The sequence below is a fragment of the Lissotriton vulgaris genome, chromosome 9 (genome assembly GCF_964263255.1).
Source record: "Lissotriton vulgaris chromosome 9, aLisVul1.2, whole genome shotgun sequence".
Taxonomy (NCBI): Eukaryota; Metazoa; Chordata; class Amphibia; order Caudata; family Salamandridae; genus Lissotriton; species Lissotriton vulgaris.
The window spans coordinates 513,170,740-513,196,615 of NC_141697.1; the positions used below are offsets into that span (position 1 = coordinate 513,170,740).

At 45.3% G+C, this 25,876-nt stretch overlaps 1 protein-coding gene across 2 annotated transcripts in view; it reads right to left on the reverse strand.

Moving 5' to 3' along the window:
- CCDC198 (coiled-coil domain containing 198) overlaps positions 1-25,876 on the reverse strand; it is a 248,154-nt gene that overhangs the window by 3,179 nt on the left and 219,099 nt on the right. Inside the window, exons 1-3 of one of the 2 annotated variants that reach the window (XM_086937978.1) lie at positions 12,875-14,700; positions 12,067-12,732; positions 2,804-2,981 (exon numbers count right to left, since the gene is read on the reverse strand). In XM_086937978.1, the coding sequence (XP_086794104.1) occupies positions 2,804-2,981; positions 12,067-12,462 (574 nt within the window). In that variant the 5' untranslated portion in view covers positions 12,463-12,732; positions 12,875-14,700. Of the gene's footprint in view, positions 1-2,803; positions 2,982-12,066; positions 12,733-12,874; positions 14,701-25,876 lie in introns of those variants that run through there. The other variant, XM_086937976.1, reaches the window with a different exon arrangement.

The following is a 25,876-nucleotide window of genomic DNA, read 5'->3' on the forward strand; positions in this document are numbered from 1 at the left end:
GCTGCTTTTGGAATAGGGGGTATAACTGAGAAATTCAGTCTTTTTGAGGTTTATGTTTAGCTTCCAAAGGGTCATTTAATCCTTGCTTTGTGTTAAGCAGTAGTATGTTCTATTTTATTTCATCTGCATGTTGGTCATTAGAGATGCTCAGAGAGACCAGAAATCCCACAAGGTGGTGGAAACAAATATTGAATAAACCAGGATCGAACCTTGGAGACACTAAAGGGACTGAGATGTGGGTATCATTGATTATCTTTCAACATCACTCAATTAGGAATGCTTTCAACCTCTCTAAGACTGCACCTCATAGTTTGTGTTGGAAACTGGGCTTCTTTGCAGATGTACCCCACTTTTAGGCCCCATTCGTACTGATAGATGCTGGTTTTTGACTCTGATAGTTCACTGGGACCAGCTTACTAGTCCCCAGTGCCAGCGCTCTTTCCTCTAATAGTTATGTGAGTTGGTACACCGAATTGGCAAGATGGGTTTTTCTCCCTTATAAGTCCATAGGGTACCGAGGCTAAGGGTGGTAAAGGGGTCACCAGGGCTGCAGCACAGGGCTGCCTTTTTGTTCATACATGATGTTGTATTCACATCTGAATGATCATTTTCCTCTGCTCAACAAAATGCAAAACTTCATGACCCATAATGCATCCATTTTCAGTGAAAAATCATGTTTTCCAATGTTATTATTCCAAATGCATTCCGGCGCTACATGCCTTCTTCAGGGGACATTTCTATGAGAAAAAATAATGCTTTGTTCAAATATCAGAAAAATCATCAAATTTACCACCACCACCCGGGTGTATGAACTGCAGGTGCTTTACTAATGGTTACTATTTACAAGCAATGCTGGTTATATGTATATCATGCAGGTTATAGAGTGCTAGTACCTGTGCTTTATATTTGCTGTACGTGATAGTTAATATGCTCGTGTTCGGTAAAGTTTTATATACGAACTCTCTTATCTCGTTGGCTTTGTTCGGCATGCTTAGGGCTCTACTGTGATATTATAAATAAACATGCCTCTGCTGTTATGCTCGTGACAAACAAGCTATTGAATTTTAAATCTTACGCGCTATGACCGCTATTGGGTTTCCTTACCGGTGCGGCTTGCTTCCGGACGCTTCTCCGTGTGGGTGTTTGATGGGTCTACGGCTGCGTTAATTGCCTACGCATTTTAACGTGCTGTGAAATTACGTCTATTTTAAGTGATACTCCGCGCATTCATAGCGTATTCACTCGGTGTGTTAATGTCATGCTGTTTGTTAAATAAAGTTACTATTTGAAGGCTTGATAACATAATGCTTAATCAAGACGCGGATGCATGTTTCGAGTTGTGTTATGAAACAATGAATCTAAACTGCTAATAATGATCCGCACTTTTAACATGGAATGTGTGCATATGCGTTTGAATATATATGTAATCGCTGTACACTTATTTGTTAAACATAAATGAATGTCTTCGTCTTCGTGTTCATAGACCATGATCTGATCCAATGGCAGTGCCTCTCCGAACTATCAAACAACTTGGTTTCAAAATGTAAATACTATCAGATCTCGAGCTGGATGAAATCGATAGGGAAAGAGAGAGTAGGGAATCGTGATCTGGTGAATGAGATCTGTATAAGACCTACTAAGCTTAAAGATGTGGCAGCATGGTAATGGCTGATGATCGATACTGGGAAGGAGAGGTTGAATCCATTTTCAGAGAGCTGGAAGAAGGACCTGCCGGGTGAAGACCTGGAAACCTTAGGGCAAGTATCTATGTCTATTCTGTGGTCATATGTGAAAGCTGCACCTTTAAAGAGAAACCATCTTTTCACTGTCCATAAGGCATACTGGATGCCGCAGAAACTGTCAAAGAAGTGCCCGAAATATGATGAAAATATTGTGAATGAGGACCGCATGTTCTGGCAATGTCCCTCAATTCAGCTCTTCTGGAATCATGTGAGTAAAATCATTTCTAATATTATGGGTCGAGAGGTTGGGCTGACGGGAACCTCACTTATCTTTGGGGTAATTCCAACTGGGATAGATAACTTAATATTTTCTACAAATCAGAAGGTGCTTTTTTTTGTTCTGATACTTTTAGCGCAAAGGGAGATATGTGTAAAATGGATTCTGCCTCCTCCCCCTTATCTCAGAGCATACTTCTGATAAATGAGGACTAAATAAAAAAAAGCAGGAGCTGCTTGTGAGCAAGGGGTGATTAATATCAGGAGTCCAGCTTATAGGATAAAATGTCTGTAGCATCAGTATAAGCAAAAGTAAGAGATCAGCGATTGCTTATACATTCAGTGACTTTTGATGGGTTGCAACATGTGTAGTTATAGAGGTATTGGTAAAGAGAAGTTCTTGCTCTTGGATTTGGGGGATTGGGAGGAACACAAGAGAAATGATCGGGTTAATAATGGTAGTCGGTTGGAGGAGAGAATTGAGCAAGAAGCCACGTGTTGGATCCTGGGGAGGAATTAGACCATGGTAAATTGATTGAGGGACGTTCTGAATGAACTGAAGATGCAACACTAGATGTGATTTTGAGTTTGATTTTTAACTTGTTGAAGAGTGTAGTCAATATTATATGATTTATATTTGACATTTGCATCAGTATTTTGCTGTTGTTATAAAAGCTGCTATATGTTTCAAGGTGTAGTTTTTCTGAGCTTTGAATTCAGGAGTTCACAATTTCTGATATTTATTGACTTAACTTTCAGTTGCTTGGGAGTACAAGAACAATGTAAACTTGAAATGCAGTATGTATTTAATCAAAACTAAATATTATCCCCAGCATACTCTTTACCGTGGTGCAAATTGAATGTGTCATCATGTTCGACTGTTATAAATCCATCTTCGACATTGTTCCTGTGCACATTTTCTCGCACTTTTTTGGCCTTCAGTTCCCTCATTTTCTGCTTGTTGATCCGTGCATCCCTGTGTATTTTCCTCCTCAGTTCTGCTTGGGCCTGCAGTTGTTTCATCTAGACAAACAAAAGAATATTAAGTGTTTTCAGGTCCCTAAACTTAGGCATTTACAGTAAAGTTATTATCATTTTTTTTGTTTGAATATCTTTATTAAATTTTCCATTTATAGTTACAATACCAAGCAATATATCGAGGAGAGTAAAGCAAAACATCCTTCCCAGTCACAGCAACGATCATGTACAGCAGTAGCATTATACATTATAGTGTGCTCATATTTCAGCCATTGATGTGGAAAGGAGGAACAAGAATACACGAATCAACTAACAGTTCCTCGCTGTACTTTTCACCGAAGAGTGTTTCCCATCTCCACAGAGCAATGGGTCATCAATGGAATGGAAGATGGCGCCTAGGAACTGAGTCAATGGCACTTGCCGCCTAGTCATGGCCCTTCATGTGTGTCAGGTGTGTGCCCAATGGGGTGTCAAAAGGGCAGATTGCTGCGCTGACCTATTACAAATATAGTGTATTTCCCATGTGCGTGCCAACTGGGACCCAGCGTCCTTCATAAGTGGCAGTTCCGGTCCCTGTTCTTCCAATGTTTGGTGATAAGTCTCTTGGCGGTGACAAGTCCTAGATCCCAGAACCTAGTGTGTACTTTAGTGTGTTTCGTTCTTGTAAATAAGCCAAGCAACATGCCTCCCATGTGTGGGGTAGTTCCCCGCCAGCCCCCTTCGTTAATAGCGTCGTTATGCTGTGCCAATATGTCTGCAGTCTGGGACAGGTCCAGAGCATATGCAGAATGTCCGCATTTGCTAGTAAGCAGCGCGGGCATGCGGACGTGCCTATTGCGAAATATTGGTTAATTTTGTCCGGTGACAAATACGCTCTGTGTATTATATAGAATTGGATGATCTTAAAGCGCGAGTTACGCGGAATATTAGTGGGTCCCTCCAATATTGACTCCCACTCCTTGTCTGTCCATTCTCTACCCCGATCCACTGCCCATTTGTCTCTTAGTGGGTGGAGGGTGCAAGCCGTCTGCGACAATAGTGCTTGTGCCAACCAATGGATCACATGGGATCCATTACCCATGACGTGTAAATATTGCAGCAACAAGTGTGTCTGCGGTTCCTCTGTCATGTCTCCCCAGGCTTTTGTGTACGCGTGTATCAAGGATGTGTGTAACAGGAACTGCCCTGCGGGTAGGTCCGTGGCCGCCACCAGTCTATCAAATGGGAGCAGGGCGCCATCTGTGTATAGCTCGGCCATCGTGTCTATACCGGCCTGTTCCCATCTGTCCAGCGCAGCCGCAGTTATAATCCCTCCATCTCTGGCAGTTTAAATAAGCTTACTTACACATGCCTACTAGCCCTCCTGGGGTAACTATAGGCCATCAATCTGGACTCTCCAGCCAACTCTGTCCTTGGCTTTTCTTTCAATCTGACTGCAAATATAACCATCTCCTTGCATTCAGCCTCGAGGCCTTGGCATCAGGTGTTTCCTGGTGTTCCTCTTTTCCTTTTCCCTTGAGGTTTCCAGGATCATGGCTTCTCTGGTAGTATTTGATGCAAACTTGTGGAACGTGGAACCAATCCAACCTGAGCGACTTTTCATGATTTCTTCATTAGTAAAGAGTTGGGAAGTCTGCTGATATAGCTCATTGTTGATGGTGTTTGGCCAGTGGATTTGGAGGATTTTTCTCAGGCAGGTGTTGGTGAAGGTCTGGACTATGTTGGTGGTGGTCACTGTTATCTAATTTTGTGCTCCATACAGACAACAGATTTTATGTTGGTGTTAGAAATTCTGATCTTGGTTTGCCCCGTCAGGTCCTTGGAGCTCCAGATCTTCTTTAGCTGAATGGAGGCAGCCCTTGCTTTGTTTATTCCTACCTTGACGTCAGCATTTGTGTTGCCCTGCTTGTCTATGACACTGTCCAGGTAGGTGAAGGCCTCAACATCTTTCAGTGCATCACCTGCAAGAGTGACTGCAGTTGTGCTAGCAGTGTTAGCGTGTTAGCGTTCAGGATCATGTTTTTTCCTCTGTGAATGTTGAGAACAAGTTGTACTGATGTGGCTACCACCTTATCGGTGGTCTCTTCCATCTGCAGATGAGCATGGAAGAGTAGGGCCAGGTCATCTGCAAAGTCCAGGTCATCGCGCTGAGTCCAAGGTGTCCACTGGATCAGATTTCTTCTCCTTGCTGTGGATATCTTCATGATTCAGTCTATGGCCAGCAGAGGGAGAGCAAACAACCCTGGCAGACTCGGTTCCTTACTTGGAAGGCTTCCTTGAGTTATTATTCAAGGACTATCTTGTGGGTCATTCCATTGCAAGAGTTAATGATGATTCTTAAGAGTTCATCTGGCACACCGTAGTGGTAAAAACGTTTCCAAATGGTCTCTCTGTCCACGCTGTCAAATGCCTTCTCGTAGTCAAAGAAGTTGACATAGTGGGGAGAGTTCCATTCCAGCCACTGCTCATGATGATATGCAGTGCTGGAATCTGGTCTGATCTATCTTTGTGGAAGCCAGCTTGCAACTAAGCATCAACTTGTTCCTTCATTCTGTTCAGGATGGCTCTGTTGAACGTTTTGCCTAAAGCTGATAGAAGAGTTATCCCTCTGTAGTTTGCACATTTACTCAGGTCATCTTTCTTGGGGATCTTGATGAGATATCCCTCCTTCCAGTCTGATGGCACCTTTTCCTCTTCCCAGATTCTTCCAAACATTGAGTAGAGCATTTCTACAGATTTTTCATCATCTGCCTTAGCTGCCTCCGCAAGAATGCTGTCAGGTCATGCCGCCTTCCCATTTCTCAGATGTTTGCTGACTTGCAGTATTTCTTCCATGGTGGTCTACTGCAGTAAATTGGCAAGTCCTCGTTAGATGGCGTATGTCTGGTGGAGACTACAGCATAGACTGGTTCAACAGTTCTTCAATGTGCTCCAACAATGAAGATTGTTGGCCTTCATTACTCATGATTGTCTTCCCAGGTTTGCCTTCAACAGGTATTTCTGTCTTGCTGTATCTGACAGAGAGTTTCCTTGTTAGGTTTGAGACCTCTTTGAACTTTCCATGGCTAGCTGTTTCCTGGGCTTCTGTGGCAAAACCATCAATTAATCTTCACTTGTCTGCTCTTAATCTTCTTTTTGCTTCTTTTTTGGTTTTGGTGTATTTGCCTTGAGCTTTTCCTTTTTTGCTCTTGTTTGGCTGGGGTTAACTGCAGATTTCTTTTGCTTTCTCTCTTGGATTTTTAAGAGAGTCTCAGTGGAGATCCATTCTTTATTCTGGTGTTTCTTGGGGCCCAGTACCTCCAGGTAGGTGATGTCACTATTTCTTTTATCTTTCCACAATAATTTTCTATTGGGTCCCTATCGTCCTCTAGTTCCAGCAGGACTTGAATTTGTTACTGAGGGTGACAGATTATTCACTCTGTTTCTGTGCATCTTTGAGGAGGGTGGTGGTATAGCTCTGGTGTTGATTTGTCTGTTCCATCCATGCTTTCTTCAGCTTTAACTTTAGTCAGGCCATGACAAAGTGATGGTCCGATGCCATGTTCACTCCTCTCATCACTCTCATCACTCTCGCATCCTGCAGGGACCACTGGAACTTCTTGGCAATGAAGACATAGTCGATCTGATTCTCTGTTGAATGGTCTGGTGACACCCACCTTGCCTTGTGCATTATTTGTGTGGGAATACACTACAGTACAGCCTATCACTAGACTGTTCAGGTTACGGAGATATGCAAGCCTTTCACCATTCTCATTCATGTCGCCAGGGTCATGGTTGCCATTGACTTCTTTGTACCCAGTGTTGTCACTTCCAATCTTGGCACTGAGGTCCCCCATCAGTATGATGATGTCTCTCTCAAGGCATTTCTCTAGCATGGACTGGAGCCAGTTGTACATTTGTTCTCTTTTTGCTCTTCTTTGATGTCTTTTGTAGGTGCATAGCACTGGATAACATCCATGTTGATCCTCTTTTCCTTCATGTGGAAAGTCGTTGTGATGATTCTGTAACCTCGTGTTTGCCATCCAATCAGAGCACTGTTGGCTGCTGGCATTAGCATCAGTCATGCTCCCTGAATATGTTCTTGCCTCATGCCCAGAATACAGCAGCATTCAGCCTGGAGCTAGTCTTTTTTGTCTGGACTGTGTCCATCTGTCTCACTGATTCCAAGCAGGGCAAGGTTGTATTTCTTTATCCCCGCTGCCACTTGGGCTGTCTTGCCTGTCTTGTACACAGTCCTCATGTTCCATGTCCCGATGGTAATGTTGTTGGTTGAAAGTAGATGGATTGGCTGTGTGGCTTCTAGGGATCTCTGGCTTTCACCACAAGGTGTCATAGCTCTCCATGAAGTAGATTCCTCTTTCCCCAAGACCAGGATGTCTTTTGGTTGACATTTCTGTAGCTAGGATTTTTTTACCTGATGGCACAGCTAGCCTCATGCATAAACTTTTCTCAAGTGGGCTTGGTACCAGCCATGGAAGAATTTTAAATGAACTTACTGAAAAAAGTAAACTTTTCCTAAAATAAAACAGTTTTTTTTTAGAGTTTTATATAGCAAGAACTAGTCCCGTAGATATCAGATTGCTTTATATGAGCACAGTTTCGTTACAGATGGACACATTCATTTTTGTTAGGCATGGGGACATTAACTGATTTGTCCAGAATCACAGGATGTTGGGAGTCACTGTCGAGACTCGAACCCAGATTCCCAGCTTGGAGGTCGGCCACTCTAGCCATAAGGCTACATCCTCGACCTAGTTAAAACCTCATAATCGGAACTCTCCCCATATTACTTCTTGTCACACCACTGGAGGCCTGTGGATTATAGGGGGGGCTGTGACATGACTAAGTCCAAATTATTGCAATGAAGATAACCACCTAAAGTGAGCAGCTGTCCTGGATTTGCTAGGATACTCCCAGTTTTTCACCATCTGATGAGCAAATGTCACTACAGTCACCATGTATGTTGGTTTCAGTGAGGGTCAACTGAACACAGAGAAAGGCATGTTTTCATGTGTTCCAGTGCACAATTTGTTAGCAGCCCTAGCAGAAATAACTTTGGACAATTAAGATAATACTGTGTGTAAATTTGCATTTAATTATCCTTACTGCTTCACTGTCTGTATTTTCTGTGTTGGTGAGTCCTAGACCAGTGAGGGTTTCACAAGTAGTAATATAAACGACAAGCAACTCAACAGAAAGCACAAACAGAAGTGACTGCTTGCCAATGTGGGTGTCAGGGTGAGGTCCCTTTCATTTCTATTCCCCAACTTTCAATTCTTTTTAAATGTGTTTATAAATCGATAATAAAAAAAAGATGCAAACACTCTAGATGATGGCTGCACTTATCCAGAGTCACTTTCAGTTTCCAATGTCCAGACTATGATGAAATACGCTAGCGTGCATGTGCAGCCATGCCATCTGAAGGTGTCTACATTTACTGAGCTGAGGCCTGTGAGGTCATCAGCCTGGCAAAGCCACAGCCTTAGGGCTAACCTCTAGTACCTAATGGCGTGGAAGACTGTCACTCTGAATCTGCCACCTCAAAAGTCTTTAAGCATAGGATTAGTTAGTGCCTAGAATTTAAGCCTGAAGGGGGGTTGTCTTGACGTATACTCGCTCAACGTGGATGGAACTAGCTAATCCTATGCTTGAAGACTTTGCTGTAAAAATGACAAAAGGTATTGTCACTTTCTAGCTCAGCGTGGATAGCAATGTGCTACTCCTACGCTTCAAACCTCTGCTAGAAAAATAGACTTTTGAGGTCAGCAGATTCAGAGTGTTGTTGGTGTTGTAAGGTACTCCATCTAAATGAGCTGCTCTCCACAAAGTACATCGTTTGACTTTATTAAGGGCCAGCAGTATTAAAAGATTGGCTACAAAAATAAATTGCACACTGGGGGGCAGATTTACAGGATACTGACGCATCTCTGCAGAGATGCGTCAGTTTACCTGCGTGCAAAACCCTTGTGCCATCATGGATGAATCGTATTTACAATACGGCGCACAATGGCGCAAGGATTGACAGGTGTGTCAGAAATTCTGATGCATCTGTTGGCGCAAAAGTCACGCATTGCTGGAGTTGTGTCTCAAGCACGACACAACTCCAGCAATTTATGGGAGGCCTATCATAATTGTGCTGCGTCACTCCTTACTCCTGCTCCAAGCAGGCGTAAGGTTTTGATGCAGTGGCGTCATAGAAGTGGCGCAGTGAAATCTTGTAGATTTGACTGCGTCACTCCTACGAGGCTTTCCTGCGTGGGAACGCCCACCCAGATTACATTATACCTGATGCAGGTATAATGTGGTACAGGGATTTACAACGTGGCGCATCTCCCTAGATGTGTCAAATTGTAAATGGGCTGCTACGTGGTGCATTGTTTATGCCACTACTGCGTCACAAAAAGTGACGCAATGGCTGCAAAAGGGTGACGCATGGGGTTTGTAAATCTGCCCCTGTATTTTGTGACCAGTCTTTAATTTTGTGGTGTGACCTATTTGATATTAAGCCACATGGCAAAATATCCAGTTGCAGGGAGTTGCAGAAAAGCGGTAATATTAATATTAATTAGTTTGCTGTTTACGACCGCCTGTGACTAGAAACATAGGGATAGTGGTTTACAAGGACCAGTACTGTGTTTAAATTGCCAGGCTGGAAACCCTTTTTTTTTTTTAAAAGCAGACCATGTGCAATTAAATAAATCAGTGAAATATATATATTTTTTCTAATAAAAGCTTCCAGTTTGAGAGTCTTCAGCCTGGCATCACAAGGGATCACTTTCTCTCTGTGTATCAGTTACTACCTCCTTTGTGGTGTCTTTAACGCATCAATGGTTTGTGACCCAACTGCAATCGCAAACGATTGATACATACAATACCGAATCACAATAAAGTGGCAGATTACAATGTCATGCGGTACGCCTTCCAACGGCATTTGGATTTCCCTAGACTATGTTGGAACCTATCCGCCTGACTTGGTCAGAAACAATTCCAACTGACCGATTACAATTTTCGCAGTCGGAAAGGAAACCTTTCAAACATTTCGAATTGGTTCCACCTAGCATTCGGAGAATCTCAGTTGGTAGGAGCAGAATCGTACAGCTCTACAGACAGCATTTCTGACCGACAGATTATGATGTTGGATTCGGACATCCTTTCTGACTTGGTTTATCCGACCCGGAAAGGCTGTCGGAAACTTCTTTGGGGGCCCCCAGCAGGCTCCCCTTCCTCCTGAGGTCTCCGGTTGGGGGCCGTGGGGGTACCCAAGGGACCTCCCATTAAAACTATGCACTATGTGGCAGGCACCATGCGGTGCCTGCAACAGGGTGCAAGGTTTTAAGGAAACACCCATTTTTTTCATAGGAGCATGTGTTGTCGGTCAGAACACAGGCTCCTATTGAAGTCAATGAGAGAGCTTCTGAATTGTATTTGGAAGCATCATAATCAGTCGCGTGGAACCGCCGACCGCAAGTCGGTCAGAACCCATTCCGACAAGGAGTCGAGCAGAAAGTTTCCACACGATATCGTAATCAGTCCCTAAGAAGGAATGCTATTTTCACGCCTCTTCCTAATGGTGATTTGTTATGGGTTAGTAAACCCACTTTGCAAGTCGGAAATGCTGCTCCAACTTCCAAAATGGGTTTTAAACATGCCAAAAACATTTTACAATGACAAGTCCTGTGAGTTTATGAATCGAAGGGTTTATGGTCACAAAAGGGCTTTAAGCATTTGGCCCTTGGTATAATTTTTCTTAATCAATTTAAGAGAACGCTGAATGAATGCAGTACAGGATGTGTGCTATAGAAAAAATGCACTTGGATATGGTTAATATAATATAATCTTACTTCAAATTTAATAGCAATATCGGCCATATGCAGACAAAACTATAAACTGGCACGTCTTGGATCACTCTTGGATTTGTCATCAGGGCATGGAGATATTCTTGGATGTTTCATGCTTAATATTTTATATTCAGTATATGTCAGTGCAATGACTTAATTGTCTGTACTTAATTAAAACATTTAGAAATGTTTTTTTTTCAGTTGGGAGACTTTAATATATTATTTCTTGAAAATTGTTGCCTGGTTTACAAGCCAAATCTTTTGATAGTTGGCTATTACTTTGTCTCTGAGAGCTACCCCAAACCCCTGGCTTGGCTTAGCTCAGCTCTCCCTAAGTCTGTCCATGTTCCCCCACAAATATAGGGCTCCTACACTCTTGTTGAGCAGGGTGAAAATGCTCAAAGCTGAGTTGCCAAGCAAATCAGAAATGTTCTCAAATATTTTCCAAGTGTTTCCTAAGAAATGCCTGTGTAATCTACTGCTTTTTGTGATGTTATTAAAACTGTGCCAGAAAATGCACCATTTTAGCACAATGTTATCTGTAGGAAATCCCCTCAAGTACTCTTAAGACAGTCAAGCTTCCTCATTGCGCTTGCTCAGGCATATTTAGGATTTCATTTATATTCCCACCACTTTCAAGATTCTTGAGCTGCCACAGACAAACCTGTTCACAGAAACTCAACTAGAATCTACACCCAGCACTGTTCTGCAAAACACATTTCACAACATACTCCCAAGAGACAGGTTGGATAAAGGATCAGTTGTATCTGCATCACAAAGGTCCATACAGGATCAACGGTGTAGTGTGGGTTACCAGTGCCAGGGACACGGCAAGTATCCTTCCACTTTTCTTTAAAGCGTGTGCGCCCCTAAGAATGCCCTAAGAATTTTGTGCCGGGTCAACCGCCTCTGTGGTCACGTCCATGCTACCCCACTGTCCAGGACACACATCTGAGCTGCCTTTGAACGTATACTTATATTGCCATTGTTGGACCAAGTGGTAATATTGAAAATGACTATTAACTCGTAGTATTTGAATAGCAAAAAAATAGTAAACTCACACAGCAGAATTGTAAGTATACCCTTGTGAATTAGGCTTTTCTTGTTCAAAGGATGCTTCCAGATTTTTTCTTCTATGGGCTTTTAATGATACCTCTACGCTTCTATTCTAAAACTAATTAGAAAGACTTTGGTGGCAATGAGCTTATGGAAACAATCCTAACATGGAACTGTACTATATCTGTTAAATAAATCAAGGGACACAAACAATGTTATTTCCGCAATCAACTCACCTCTTGTCGCTTCTGGTTCAGTTCCAGCATTTGCATCTTGTGTAAGTGCTGTCGTCGCCCTGGCATGTGTTTAGTAGGTTGTGCGCTGCTGTCCAGGCCCTGAAACAGGAGAACACAAAGACAGTCGGCAGGAAAGTAATCTTTCTTGCTGAGATAACCTCTCAGGATGGCACGCATGATTAGGCATGAATAGAGAAGCTGTAGACCATCTGGAAAACAATGTTTGTTTTTGTGCCACACAATTACATACCAATACTTTATATATGATGACAAAGGGAAAAAGAGTGAAAGAGGAAGGCTAGAAAACTGACAAAGAGAAGAAGCAAGAAAGGAAAAATAACCTGCCAGAGTGATATCATGAGAGATGAAGCATAGGGTTGTGGAAGAAAGAAGCATGCCTTGCTCTAAAAATCAGGCAATTTGGCATTCTATGCTGTTACTGGGCATCCCCGGCATTTCCTTCACTTATTTTTAGTTTTTTATTATTATTTTATAATTTTTATCATCATCATTGTTTTTATTACTTGTGTTAATATTGACAACAACAAAGACAATCATAATCATAATAATAATTGTTTTGTACTAATTAAGGATTGCCAACACTGTTCTACTAGACTCTTGAGCTTGAGCTTTATTATAGATCCTTATGCAGTTGTTTGTTAACCCCTTCACTGCTGGCCCGTTTCCGCCCCTGTGCTGTAAACAAATGAACAGGGGCGGGCCATGACGAACCCCAGCCGTCATCAGCACACGAGCACCGTAGTGCATGACGGCTGGGGTTCGTCATCAGCATGCAAGGGGTTAAAACACAATAAATAATCAAAGAGCACATGAAAGGGCATGGTGGTGTATAGCCCTTGATTTATATTCATGGACAAAATATGAAGATAATTTTTTCCCGCCACAAAACTGAATTGGCTACTTCTGAAATAAATGGAGCACAATAGCACACTGGAATACTGCTGCTCATCCTGGGTGTCTGTGTGAGAGAAAGTTGGTGAATGGAATGTTCATGTGTGTGAGAGTCAGTTGGTGCTGGGCTGAGCAGTGGTGAGGCTGCTCCTGGTGGGGCTCTCTTTAAGATGTAACACCCATCTTCAATAAAACTACGTGAAACTACTTGGACTGGATCTACTTTATTACAACACATTTTGGCGACGATTTGAGAAGGAAGAACCTGTGTGTTTCACCTGATTGGATTGAAATTGTCAAGCTGGAAGTAACTGTATGGAAACTGAAGCAATTCAAGTGGATCTTGAAGAATCTGGCATCCATGAGCTCCACCAGTGACCACTCCATTTGTCGCCCCAAACCTGTGAGTGCCAGCTTATGTTGAACTTTCTCATTCTCCGGCCTTGGAACTGCTTTCCCTTTTCACAACCCAAGTGTGCCAGGTCTTTGAGGTGTATGTGTCAGTTACATGTTATGGACTCATCCTGAACTGTGCCAATTCCTGCTTAGTTTTCTGCTTGATATCCACCGTATAAAGCACCCTTGTACTTTTCTTGTGTTTGCTTGGCCAGCTTACATGATTCTTGTACTTTGGTTTGCTGGTAGTTATTGTGTGGGAGTGTGGGTTGTGTTGTGATAAGAAGGGAGATGGTGTATTCCTGTTGTCTCTTCATACTTCCTTTATTTTTCTGCATTACTTTGCCACCTTTCATTTTTCATGCTACTTTTCAGAACTATCTCATGTTATTTATTTCTTGCATTTGTTCTGATACTGTTCTGAGAGTTTTTGTAATCCTTTAAAGGAAGGAGATGTGTTATATTGCTGCTCAGCATGGGTGACTGTGTGAGAGAATGTTGGTGAATGGAATATTCATGTCTGTGAGAGTCAGTTGGTGATGGGCTGAGCAGCAGTGAGGCTCCTCCTGGTGTCGCTCTCATCTTGTAACATCCTACTTGAATAAAGATGCCTGAATAATCTACCTGGATGAACTACTTTTATTTACAACACACATCCTCACAATATGGAATGTGGGGCTAAATAGCGTCTTGAAGCAAATTAGCTTAAACCTGCCAGTACATGATCCATCCCATTTAGACTGCGACTCACAAGCGACTGTAGTGCTGCTGAAGGATTAGTAGGTTTGCTCCTATCCTGGCTGTGCCATTCCTTGTGTTTCTGCTTTCATAGTTGCCAAAACAAACTCCGGATCATTATCATTGACCGGAAGTCATGTGCTATGCCACATTGTGCTTTCCACACTCCTAAGAGAGGCACAATTACAACATTTATTGCCATCCATGCCACAGTTGTTCCCTGAGTAATTATCACCACTCTTTTGATGATGGCAAGGGCAGTCACATTTTCCCATTGTGTGATGAGATTTTTCTGCATCACAGATGCAGTCAAACATGTATCAATTGACTGTTTTGAGAGAAGATGTCTGATTTCTGAACAGCTTTCTATACCACCACTTCACCACAGTGTTCTTTCCCCATTTCCAGTGTCTGCATATGCAGATGCTGCAGAATCCCATTGGCTCAGTCCACCCTGAAGGACTGGCTGTGAGGCGCCACAATTGAGACACAATTCTGGCCTAGACTGAGGCCTAGTCACCACAGCTTTTTCAATAAGCAATGCCCACCACACAGGGAAGAACTCAGCACAGGGATAAACACCTCTGGATAGGGTCCTCATAGCTGTTGTGCTGCCTCTGGCGGTCCAGGTGCCATAGTTAGTGTTCTGCCATTCAGTCTCTAATCAGCAAGCCAAACCGTTCTGGCATTCCATGCTTATACCAAAAATGTGGTTCTTTTTTGGACTTTTAACAGATTTTTTTATATTTCCTTCAACCAATGATTGGATCAGTCTTGGCCAGGAACTAAGTAACATCAAAACATTCAACAACCATATAGTTGATGTTTAGCAAGGACATTGTTTAGTACCTTCTCATTATTCTCAGTAGCCTCTGGTAAATTCAACCCTTTAATGTCTTCCTCCAATATATTAATTTCCAACAATAGTTTTATGTTACGATTATTAGTATGGTCATCATTTCACATGAAGAAATATGTAACAATTGTTCCCATTCATTTAGGAGACTCTCCTCTGTATAATCGAAATAAGGAAATATCACTATTGTGAGTCCCTTAGGGACTTATTCATTCTCTATGTATTATTTCAGAGTGGTGGCAGCCCACCAACGGGACAGTTCTTTTGTTTTTTAGATGTTTTAGTGTGATTCATTTTTGTTTCAGTGGGTGGGAACAATTGTTACATAAGTCGTCACACAGCAACATTGCACCAGCTTGCAAAGGCCAGATCTATTTGCTTTGCCTTGTTTGGTACTTTGACTCCTGTTTCCGATATAGTCTTTGGACCGAATTTGTGAACACTTTGCTCTCGGTTTGTGGATAACTGTGAGTGAGCGCAGTGGCTCCCCTGCAGTGCGCACTTGTGATGCGGGTGTGGAGTGGATTGTAGGACCCACATAATTCGACTGGGAATTACGTGCCCCACAGCGTTGTCAAGGAGGGGCTGGGTTAAGCTCCAAATGGCTGACTCCATGATGAGAGCTCTTTGATTTTCCTGTGACTCGGATATAAGCTTGGGGCTTAGGGGATACTGAAGGATGGGCACGGTTAGAGTCATACGAGGTGCCCAACAGACAAAAATGTATCAATTTATGGCCATTGGACCTGGAGATGGCCCTCTGGCAGACCGCTGGGGGGAATCCACGAGCCACAAGGCCCCACGGGACCACAGATTGAGGCTTCCAGTGTAGATGTGCAGGCTAAGATGAAATCTGTCTCTGGATGTGAATTTGCTGTTGTTTGACTTGTGAAAGATGGCAGAGCATTCCTTGGCAACGGAACAGCAGGTACACAGCTCCAGGAGGAGGTGGTTGCCCTAAGTACCACAGTTGCCACTCTCCCGGTACAAACGCTAAAATTAGAAATGCATCTAGAAGACACATTGGGCAGATCATGACTCTGCAACCTGCGCTTTGTGGGATTCCTTGAGGGGGTGGTGGGGATGCCTTGGAACTTTTCCTTGAGCAATCGATTCATAAGTTGCTGCCAGAGGCAAGCCTCTCCCGATCTTTGTGGTTGAACATGCCCATAGGGCCACAATGCCGTCTCCACCACTCGGGAGGCTTCCGAGAACAATAATGGCCAGGATACTCAACGACAGAGACAGGAACGTTATCCTGCAGGTTGTTCACCAGGCAGGGGATCCTGTTCTTGAGAAACAAACTATTTAAAGTTTCCTAGATTACATGCAACGAGTGCTGCACCTAAGCACCAGTCATGTGGACGTGTTAAACAAAAACTGTAGGCAATGGGCTCACTTAGATGCTACTTTACCCTGTGAAGCTCTAAGTCTTACACAATGGATGATCCAATTTCTTCACAAAACCCGAGGAGGTATGGGATTGGCTGGAGATTCTTGGAGAGGGCCGACTGGAAACCCCCAAGCATGGTCACAGTGGCAACGCTGGAACGGATTGGCAGGGAAGTAGCGCTTCAGGGGAAGGAAAGCGTTGCGTTTAATCACTCAAGTGATGGTGCAGCATGATGTTACACAGGATGTGGTGGGTCAGAGTGGGAAGTGGCAAGAGTGCTGGTGGAGGCTGTCACATTGCCAAACTCGGGTGAGAGCTGATCCGAGGCAGTGTAGGACATGTTGGAGCTGGCAGCACTCAGAATCCTGCTGGGACAAATATAAATTTGCTGTGGGCAGTGCTTTGGCAGGGCTGAGTGGATCGACTGATCTCTGGGCAGTCTGCGAGGCTGCCCCCTGTGAACTTATGGAGGGTGCAGTGGATGCTGTGGCCCCAGAAGGGGTAAAGTATTGATGTATTGCTCTTAGTGAAATTCCTCAACTTAATAATTTGCCTTGTTTTATAAGCTGAGAAATTGGCGACGCGGCACAGTGAAGACGGGTGGGTGTCAGACCTCCTTGCCTCCCCCTTTGTTATCTGTTGTTTATTATTGTTGTGTGTGTGTGTGTGTGTGGGGGGGAGACGCTAGTTGTACGCGGTGTGAGGTGAAGTAACCAAACGTGGATTGTGAGTGGAGTGCCTCCTGTTGAGGGTAGTACGGGGCCAGAGTGTGCTTCAGACTGATCACTTGTGAGTTGACCCCAGGGAAACCGCTCTCCGCCAAAAGACATGTTAAGTTGAGCTCTGGGGAACAAATAGGGGCATTCACCAAGAAAAAGGGTGTTAGTTTGAAATTATTTTGTCTTGTTTTCCTAGGGGGTGGGAGTTTTGATTTTGGTTTCATGCAGCAGGTCAGAGGACTTGGTTCACACTATGGATTTATACTGAATACACAGCCCGCTTCGACTCCTGGAGTGCAGGAGGGAGGGGGTGGGCTCGGTTTGAAAAGAAGTTGAAAGAATAGCTAGAAGATTATGTCAGGACATATACATATGGTCACCTGGAATGTGTGAGGACTCAAAACATGTGTTAAGCTATGGAGAGTGAACGCTTATTTGTGTGGAATGGGAGTGCAAGTCTCCATGCAGTAGGAAACGCTCCTGTTGGAGGGGGAAGCGCAGAAATTGCAGAAGAAATGGATAGGCAACTTTTCTCCTCTACTTATTCGAGGTATGCTAGGGTGGTTCCCATTTGGATGGCGCTGCATGTCCCCACTAGATGGGGTGGAAATTGTTTTTTTCTCAACATATTTGTGCCCAATGTCAATGATCAATAGTTTTTTTGATGATTGAGGGGGAACTGCTACCATATATAGGGATACCACTTATCTGGGTTAGGGATTTTAACTGTGTACTGGACAGAGTGCTAGATCGGTACCCTTCCAAGGTAGGAACTAAACCGCATATGACGGCCAAACTTACAGAGGTAATGGAGCATGTGTGCTGCAGGAATGGAAAGGGGCGACCAATCGGTCCCCCCGAACGTATGGCAGAGTACCACGATCCCCCCGGGAAGCCATCTTGGGCGGGAGGCGAGTCTCGGCTGGTATGCCCGAAGCGGCGTAGCCGGGGCGCGCCTTTTTCCCGCCCTAGAGTGGGTTGGCCTAGACACTGAAGCGGCTGGCCACGCCCTTGGGGCAGGCAGGGGCGGGTTTACGCCCGCCCTGAAGACGGATAAAAGGAGGAACAAGACCAGAAAGCATCCTCTTGTTCCTGTGCTCTGAAGCTGCCCTCCTCGCTGCACGTGAGCTCGAGACGGAACGAAGAGCCAATTTTGAGCGTTGTAATCGTTCTTGTTTGTTTTGTAGATACTCTGTCGGAGAATGCCGAAGAAGGCGGGAAAGCGAATGACTACCGAACAGATGCTGCGTGTTCTCATGAAGGAGATGACCGACCTAAAGAAGCGGATGGATAAAAATGAGGAAGGGGGCCCGAAACGTCCTTCGGAAGGAACGGCCCCGGGAGGAAAAGGCAAGAGGCCCAGGAGAGGAGCAGCTGGGGGAGATACCCCGGGTCCCAGGGTCCCGCTCGAAGCACCTACTCCTGTGCCGGAGGAAGGGAATCCGATTCCCGTGGTGGTCACCCCCGTGTCCGGGGAAGATATGCCGCCCGAGCTGGCAGCACAAGTAGCAGCGTGGTTGGGTAAAAGTAGCGAGGGCGCCACGGCTGTCGACGCACAGGTGTTGATGAAGCAACTGCGGGAAACTCGTGAAGCAGCGAGGGTGCCCACGCCGGCCGCGGCCGTAGAGAAGCCTCAGGGGACGGTTTTAGTCGCAGAGACAGCGTCCAGTTCAGGTAAGCGGCCATTGCCGATTGCGAGGGATGAGTCGGCACCCTCTCGAAGGGAGAGGTTGGGTCAGCATGTTCCTTTAGCTATTAAAGAAAAAATATGGGCGGGGGAATATGTAAACATCTTCTCGTTGCTTACTGATCATTATGAGATGGAGCATGTTAAAAGTCAGAAGGATCTCATGCATCCGAGTGTTTGGCGCGCAAAGATGGCCGCCTTTAAGGTTAATGAAAACATTGGCAATTGGGGCAAGACATGGGGGATTTTCACATCGATCTTGGGAGAACGGAGGCCCGAATTGCTACCCGAATTGCCGAGTTATCAGTCACGGATCATGGGGTACTCGGTATCACACGAGGGTAATCATTGGTTTTGCTATGATAATCTTTTTAGAAAAGCAAAAGAACATGATAAAAACTTAACTTGGGATTGTTATGATTCTGTGTCCTGGTCCAAAATGAAGGAGACTGGTATGTTGAAAGTGCCATTAGTAGGGAGTAATGTGGGCGAATCCTCCCGTCAGTATGCGGGGACGCCTTTTCGATCAGGTACGGGTACTGACAATCACTCGAGGCCTACCGGTAATACAGGTAAAAAGGGTGTTTGTTGGAATTTTAACAGGGGTAAATGTACTAGGCCCCAGGGATCGTGCAAATTTAAACACGAATGTAGTGGGTGTGGGCAATCATCCCATCCTGAGTCCACGTGCAGAGCCAAAACGGGTGATAACGGGGGTAGAGGAGGTGCCAAACAGGTCTAACATAGTCCGAGGGGCGCCTTTACCTACCCCGATTGATACCTTGGCAATGATTCCCTGGCTCAGTGAATACCCGGATCGTGCTTCTGCTGGGGTGTTGCGGAACGGGTTTTCATATGGTTTCCGCATCCCAGTGGGGAACTTTCAGGGTGTGGAAAAATGCAAAAATCAGATATCGGTCTTGCAGCATACGACCGTGGTACAGGAAAAGATCCGGAAGGAGGTTACTCGAGGTCGAGTCGCCGGTCCGTTTAGTGTACCCCCGGTGGCTAATTTTGTTTGTTCGCCTTTAGGAGTGGTCCCCAAGAAGGACCCGGGTGAGTTTCGGCTGATACATAATTTGTCAGCCCCACGTGGTCTTTCCGTAAACGAAGCGATAGACCCGGAAATGTGTTCGGTACGGTACGCATCTTTCGATGAGGCCGTGGCCATTTTGAATCGCCTGGGGCCCGGTGCGCTGATGGCAAAATCTGATATTGAGTCAGCGTTCCGGTTGCTCCCGGTACATCCAGACGATCAGCGTCTCCTGGGTTTCATGTTTCAGGGTCAGTATTACATGGATAGGTGTATGCCGATGGGATGCTCGATTTCTTGTGCCTATTTCGAGAAATTCAGTAGTTTCCTACAATGGGTCTTCACTAAGAAGACGGGTTTTCAACATGTGATGCATTATCTCGATGATTTTTTGTTCCTGGGGGCAGCCGGGGATCCGGAATGTGGGCAAGCTTTGGCTGCATTTTGTGTTTTAATGAATCAATTTGGCGTTCCATTGGCACCAGGTAAGACGGTGGGTCCTTCGACTTGCCTCGAGTTTCTGGGGATCGAGTTAGACTCCGGAGAAGGTTATTTCCGTTTACCAAGTGATAAAGTGTTAAAGTTCAGGGCATCCCTGCAAATGTGTATGAGTGAATCTAAGGTTAAGCTGCATCAATTACAGCAGTTAGTGGGTCAGTTGAATTTCGCCCTAAGAGTTATACCAATGGCCCGCCCCTTTTCCCGTTCGATCGCTCAAGCCATGGTTGGACTGAAGGAGGGCCATCATCGCACAAGGCTCTCGGCAGAGGTCCGCCAGGACATGCGCATTTGGTTGGCATTTCTGGCGGATTTCAATGGTCGAGTCGTCTGGAACAAACCGGCCGTGTCCTCTGAGGAGCTGGGGCTGTGGACAGATTCGGCAGGGAGCATGGGTTTTGGTGCCATTTTCGGCACTCGATGGTCTGCACAAAAATGGCCGGTATGGTGGCATGACAGTGGACTGACAAGTAACATTGCTTTCCTGGAACTTTTCCCCATTTTTGTGGCCCTGAGAACGTGGCCCGAAGGGTTCAGAGATCACTCTGTGGTATTTTGGTCTGACAATATGACCGTGGTTGAGTGTATCAATAGCCAGGCAGCACGATGCAAATGGGTTTTGAGACTGCTCAAGGAAATCGTATTACTGTGTATGCAATTGAATGTGTTATTCAAAGCAAGACATGTCCCGGGGGTAATGAACCAGGCGGCTGATGCCCTTTCTCGTTTTCGTATGCAGGCCTTCTGGGGTTTTCTTCCCACAGCGGACCCGGAGCCGGCACCCTTTCCCGAAGCTCTCTGGTCTCTCGGTGCCCCGAACTTCGTAACCTCGTGGGAGAGAGTTTAGCACCCAGGACGAGGAAGGCATATGAAGGGGCGTTCCGGTCCTATTTAGCCTTTTTGGGGACTGCGAGAGAGGAGCTTTGGGGCCAGGAGGAAGGGGTAGTGAACTTTCTGATGTCATTACATCTGGCAGGGAAAACGGTGGCCACGGCCCAGAGGCATCGGGCTGCCATTTCCTTTGTTGCTAGGGCTCATGGGATCCAGGACCCGACAGCGTCTTTCGTGGTGCAAAAAGCGCTACGTGGGTGGCAACGCCTTGAGGGTCGCAGAGTAGATGAGAGGCGCCCGATAGGTTTGGATAGGTTGGCCCAGTTATTATCCAGACTCCCTACAACATGTTCGTCTCAGTTTGAGACAGTGTTATTCCGAGCCGCTTTTACGCTGGCATTTCATGGAGCTATGCGGGTAAGCGAATTAGTGGCAAGGAACAAGCAGGATGTGACGGGAGGACTGTGCGCAGAGCACGTTCAGATCAGAGGGGAGACGGTGACTGTCTCGTTCGTGAGGTCCAAGACCGATCAGAGTGGGATGGGTGAATGCGTGATTATACGCAGGATTCCCGGGTCGTCCATGTGCCCAGTGAAGTGTTTAGAGGATTATTTAACACGAAGGGTGGCATCATGGGGGGGGACCTTGTTGAGACACGCGGACGCCACCCCACTGACAAGGTTTCAGTTTCAGCGGGTGCTTGCGATGTCGATTACAGCTGCGGGCTTGAACCCGGGCGAATTTGGGACCCATTCCTTTCGGATAGGGGCTGCTACAGAGGCTACAGCCAGGGGTCTGAATGTGGAACAAGTTAAACGTGTGGGGCGTTGGTCCTCCAATTGTTATAAAAGGTATGTGCGTTTGCACATGTTGTGAAGCTGTAATGATGTACTCACGCTTCTTGTTTTTGTTTGGTTTTCAGTTACGCAAGCCTACGAGGCGGGGCGGACTATGCAGTCGACCCAACACCGGGCCAGCGGTCAGACATCACCGGCTGTTAAAAAGGAGGTGTGGGTCGTGGGCCACTCATACGTGAGGCGTGCCGCGGACGTATTCAACGCAGGTGACATGGTGCACGTGGCTGGGGAATACGGGTACAGTGTTTCCTTCTACGGAAAGGGCGGTCTCTGTATTGACCAGTTTCAATCATTTTTCGAGGGTTTGCTAGGGCGGACGAGGTCACCGCCGTCTGTAGTCATAGTACATCTTGGGGGCAATGATTTGGTCACCACTGGTAGACGACTTCTCCTGGAAGCGATGCTTTCCACTGTAAGTTGGTTAGCGAGGAGAGTTCCAGGGTGCACAATTGCGTGGTCCCATATGATCCCACGAAAAGTGTGGCGGGGGGCTTTTTCTGTTTCTGCTTTAAATCACTCTGTGAGAAAAATTAATAACAAAGTAAGTAGGTTGTTCCGTTCCAATGCACTGCATTCTATCGCGCATGGATGTATTAATGATGACAGTATGTACTTGGGGGATGGTGTTCATTTGTCTCGGATGGGGAATGAGTTACTCATAGGAGACTTCATAGCTTGGCTGAAGACGTTAAACATGACCTTTAGGTAGGAGTGTGGTGGGGGGTCCGGATAGCCGGTCAACTATCCGGACCTGTGGCGGTAAGGTCATGATCGGTGAGCACTAATTGGAAGATCCCTATGAGTGGGCGTCACCCATTACGGATGGGGGCGCTCGGGGGAGGTGGCCATTGGCCCCTCAACGGGGAGGCGGTCCCTTCTAAGGATGGGTCGCCGAAAGGAAAGGGAAGGCGGTCAAGGCCCCTTCATGGGTAGGAGGGGTTACAGCCCCCTCCTGGGGAATTTCCCGGGGCCAGGACGTCTGCGACGGCAGATGTGGTAAGTTGTGTGGGGTTTGGGGGGGGTCTACGCTACCTTCTAGATACCTCACACGAGTCCTCGTATGACCTTTAAGTGGCGTCGAGTTTTATTGGGGCCCCCGTCAAGTCCAGGGAAATTGGTAGTTGCACTTGAGGTATGCCTCCGTGCCGCCCCTCTCAAGTGAGGGGGATATGTCTGGGTTAGGGATCTTGACACCGGTTACGACCTTGCCGTTGGCCCTTAAACGTTAGGATGTACAATTTCAAAAGTTAAGTAAATGTTTGGTAGGATGTTAGTTCGGCTAGGAGAACCTTTGTACTAGAGGATATGTTAAGGTTAGCCAAACATCGCAATGTGGTAATGAAATTGTACATAATATGAAACTGTTTATTTTAATGTTTTAATTTTGTTTCATATTTTAATAAATACGGCCCGGGAGGGTCACTCCCTCCCATCTCCAAAAACCTCAGAACTGTTTCCGGTTTCCCATCCTTGGGGATTGTGTTGAGAGGGGGTGGCGGGTATCTCAGCCATATGGAAAGGGGCGACCAATCGGTCCCCCCGAACGTATGGCAGAGTACCACGATCCCCCCGGGAAGCCATCTTGGGCGGGAGGCGAGTCTCGGCTGGTATGCCCGAAGCGGCGTAGCCGGGGCGCGCCTTTTTCCCGCCCTAGAGTGGGTTGGCCTAGACACTGAAGCGGCTGGCCACGCCCTTGGGGCAGGCAGGGGCGGGTTTACGCCCGCCCTGAAGACGGATAAAAGGAGGAACAAGACCAGAAAGCATCCTCTTGTTCCTGTGCTCTGAAGCTGCCCTCCTCGCTGCACGTGAGCTCGAGACGGAACGAAGAGCCAATTTTGACCCACCCACCAGCCCCTGAAGACAGCGAGTGGTTTTGAATAAAGTTTGATGGATAATTCTGATTTTCGTTTACAGGTTGTGGTACTATCGTGAAGGTTTTGAGTATGCAATAAAGAATGATCGATTTGTGTTATGTTTTGCAAATAAAGTAATTGTGCTTTAGTGTTCATCAGTAAACATGCTTTGAATAAAGTTGTTGTTGATACTGTCTGTTATATTTAGTCTTTAGTTATTTAGTTCTCATTGTCGTATTTATTTTGGTCGGGCGGTAAGGTCATGATCGGTGAGCACTAATTGGAAGATCCCTATGAGTGGGCGTCACCCATTACGGATGGGGGCGCTCGGGGGAGGTGGCCATTGGCCCCTCAACGGGGAGGCGGTCCCTTCTAAGGATGGGTCCCCGAAAGGAAAGGGAAGGCGGTCAAGGCCCCTTCATGGGTAGGAGGGGTTACAGCCCCCTCCTGGGGAATTTCCCGGGGCCAAGACGTCTGCGACGGCAGATGTGGTAAGTTGTGTGGGGTTTGGGGGGGGGTCTACGCTACCTTCTAGATACCTCACACGAGTCCTCGTACGACCTTTAAGTGGCGTCGAGTTTTATTGGGGCCCCCGTCAAGTCCAGGGAAATTGGTAGTTGCACTTGAGGTATGCCTCCGTGCCGCCCCTCTCAAGTGAGGGGGATATGTCTGGGTTAGGGATCTTGACACCGGTTACGACCTTGCCGTTGGCCCTTAAACGTTAGGATGTACAATTTCAAAAGTTAAGTAAATGTTTGGTAGGATGTTAGTTCGGCTAGGAGAACCTTTGTACTAGAGGATATGTTAAGGTTAGCCAAACATCGCAATGTGGTAATGAAATTGTACATAATATGAAACTGTTTATTTTAATGTTTTAATTTTGTTTCATATTTTAATAAATACGGCCCGGGAGGGTCACTCCCTCCCGTCTCCAAAAACTTCAGAACTGTTTCCGGTTTCCCATCCTTGGGGATTGTGTTGAGAGGGGGTGGCGGGTATCTCAGCCATATATCTAGAATGGACGCCACCCTGGCAGGGTGTTTTCCTGTTTCACCCTGAGTCGTGGGGAACACAGTAGATTGGATAGATTCCTTTTAGCCGATGAAAGTGTGCATCATGTACAGAGCGTCTGTTAAGAGATCCGGACCTACGGGAGTGGAAGTGGCAGAGTAATGCAGACTGAAAAAGGTGAGAGTGAACGAGCATGCGGAACGCAACTTAGACAGTTGGAGTGAGATGTTGGAGCAACTGTAAGACGAGGGGCAGGAGAGGGGGACAATTGTCCGGAATCCGCTGGATTTCGTACAAGAACCCCTGGAGAGCGGGTATGTGTGTAATGCCTGGGATACAACAGGAGGATACATGTGGCAGGCTGAGCTCAAGTGCGTCATTTGAATGTTTACTTGAGAGTTTGTGTTCACAACACCCCTCCAACCTTGGGCTGCAAGGTCGGGGACCCACGGGTAAGGTATGATACATATATGGAGTAAAGCTGCAAAGTTGTACTGTTGACATGTAAAAAGGGTATGTCTGTTACATAGAAAAATTGCAATAAAAATATTTTTAAAATGTTTAATTTCTTTAACATAATTTCATTTAAGTAAAAATGTATGGTTAAAATTGTGTTTCTAATGATTTAAATTTGTTTTACATTGATTTTATTTTATGTATAATTTGTGTTAATGTTGAATAAAATCCAAAATACTTTACTAACACATTTACATATTTTTGTTATATTTATTTAAGTCCCATTTTAAAACACAAATGTATTTCAAATTATTTTGTTTTTGCTTTATACTTTACATACAGTTCATGTTTGTAATGTATTTTGTTAATTATAAATGTTTGTTCGCAAATGTACAAGTTACATTTTACTATGTGATATAATTTTGCTTTAAATAAAAAAAAATGTATATGATTTTTATTAAAGAGATGTTGGGTTTATAGGGGAATAAAGTGGGAGAATTTTGAAGTGTTAATTTTTATATTTATATTTTATTTACTATTTGGAATTACACTTGTAAGTACTGTATTAAA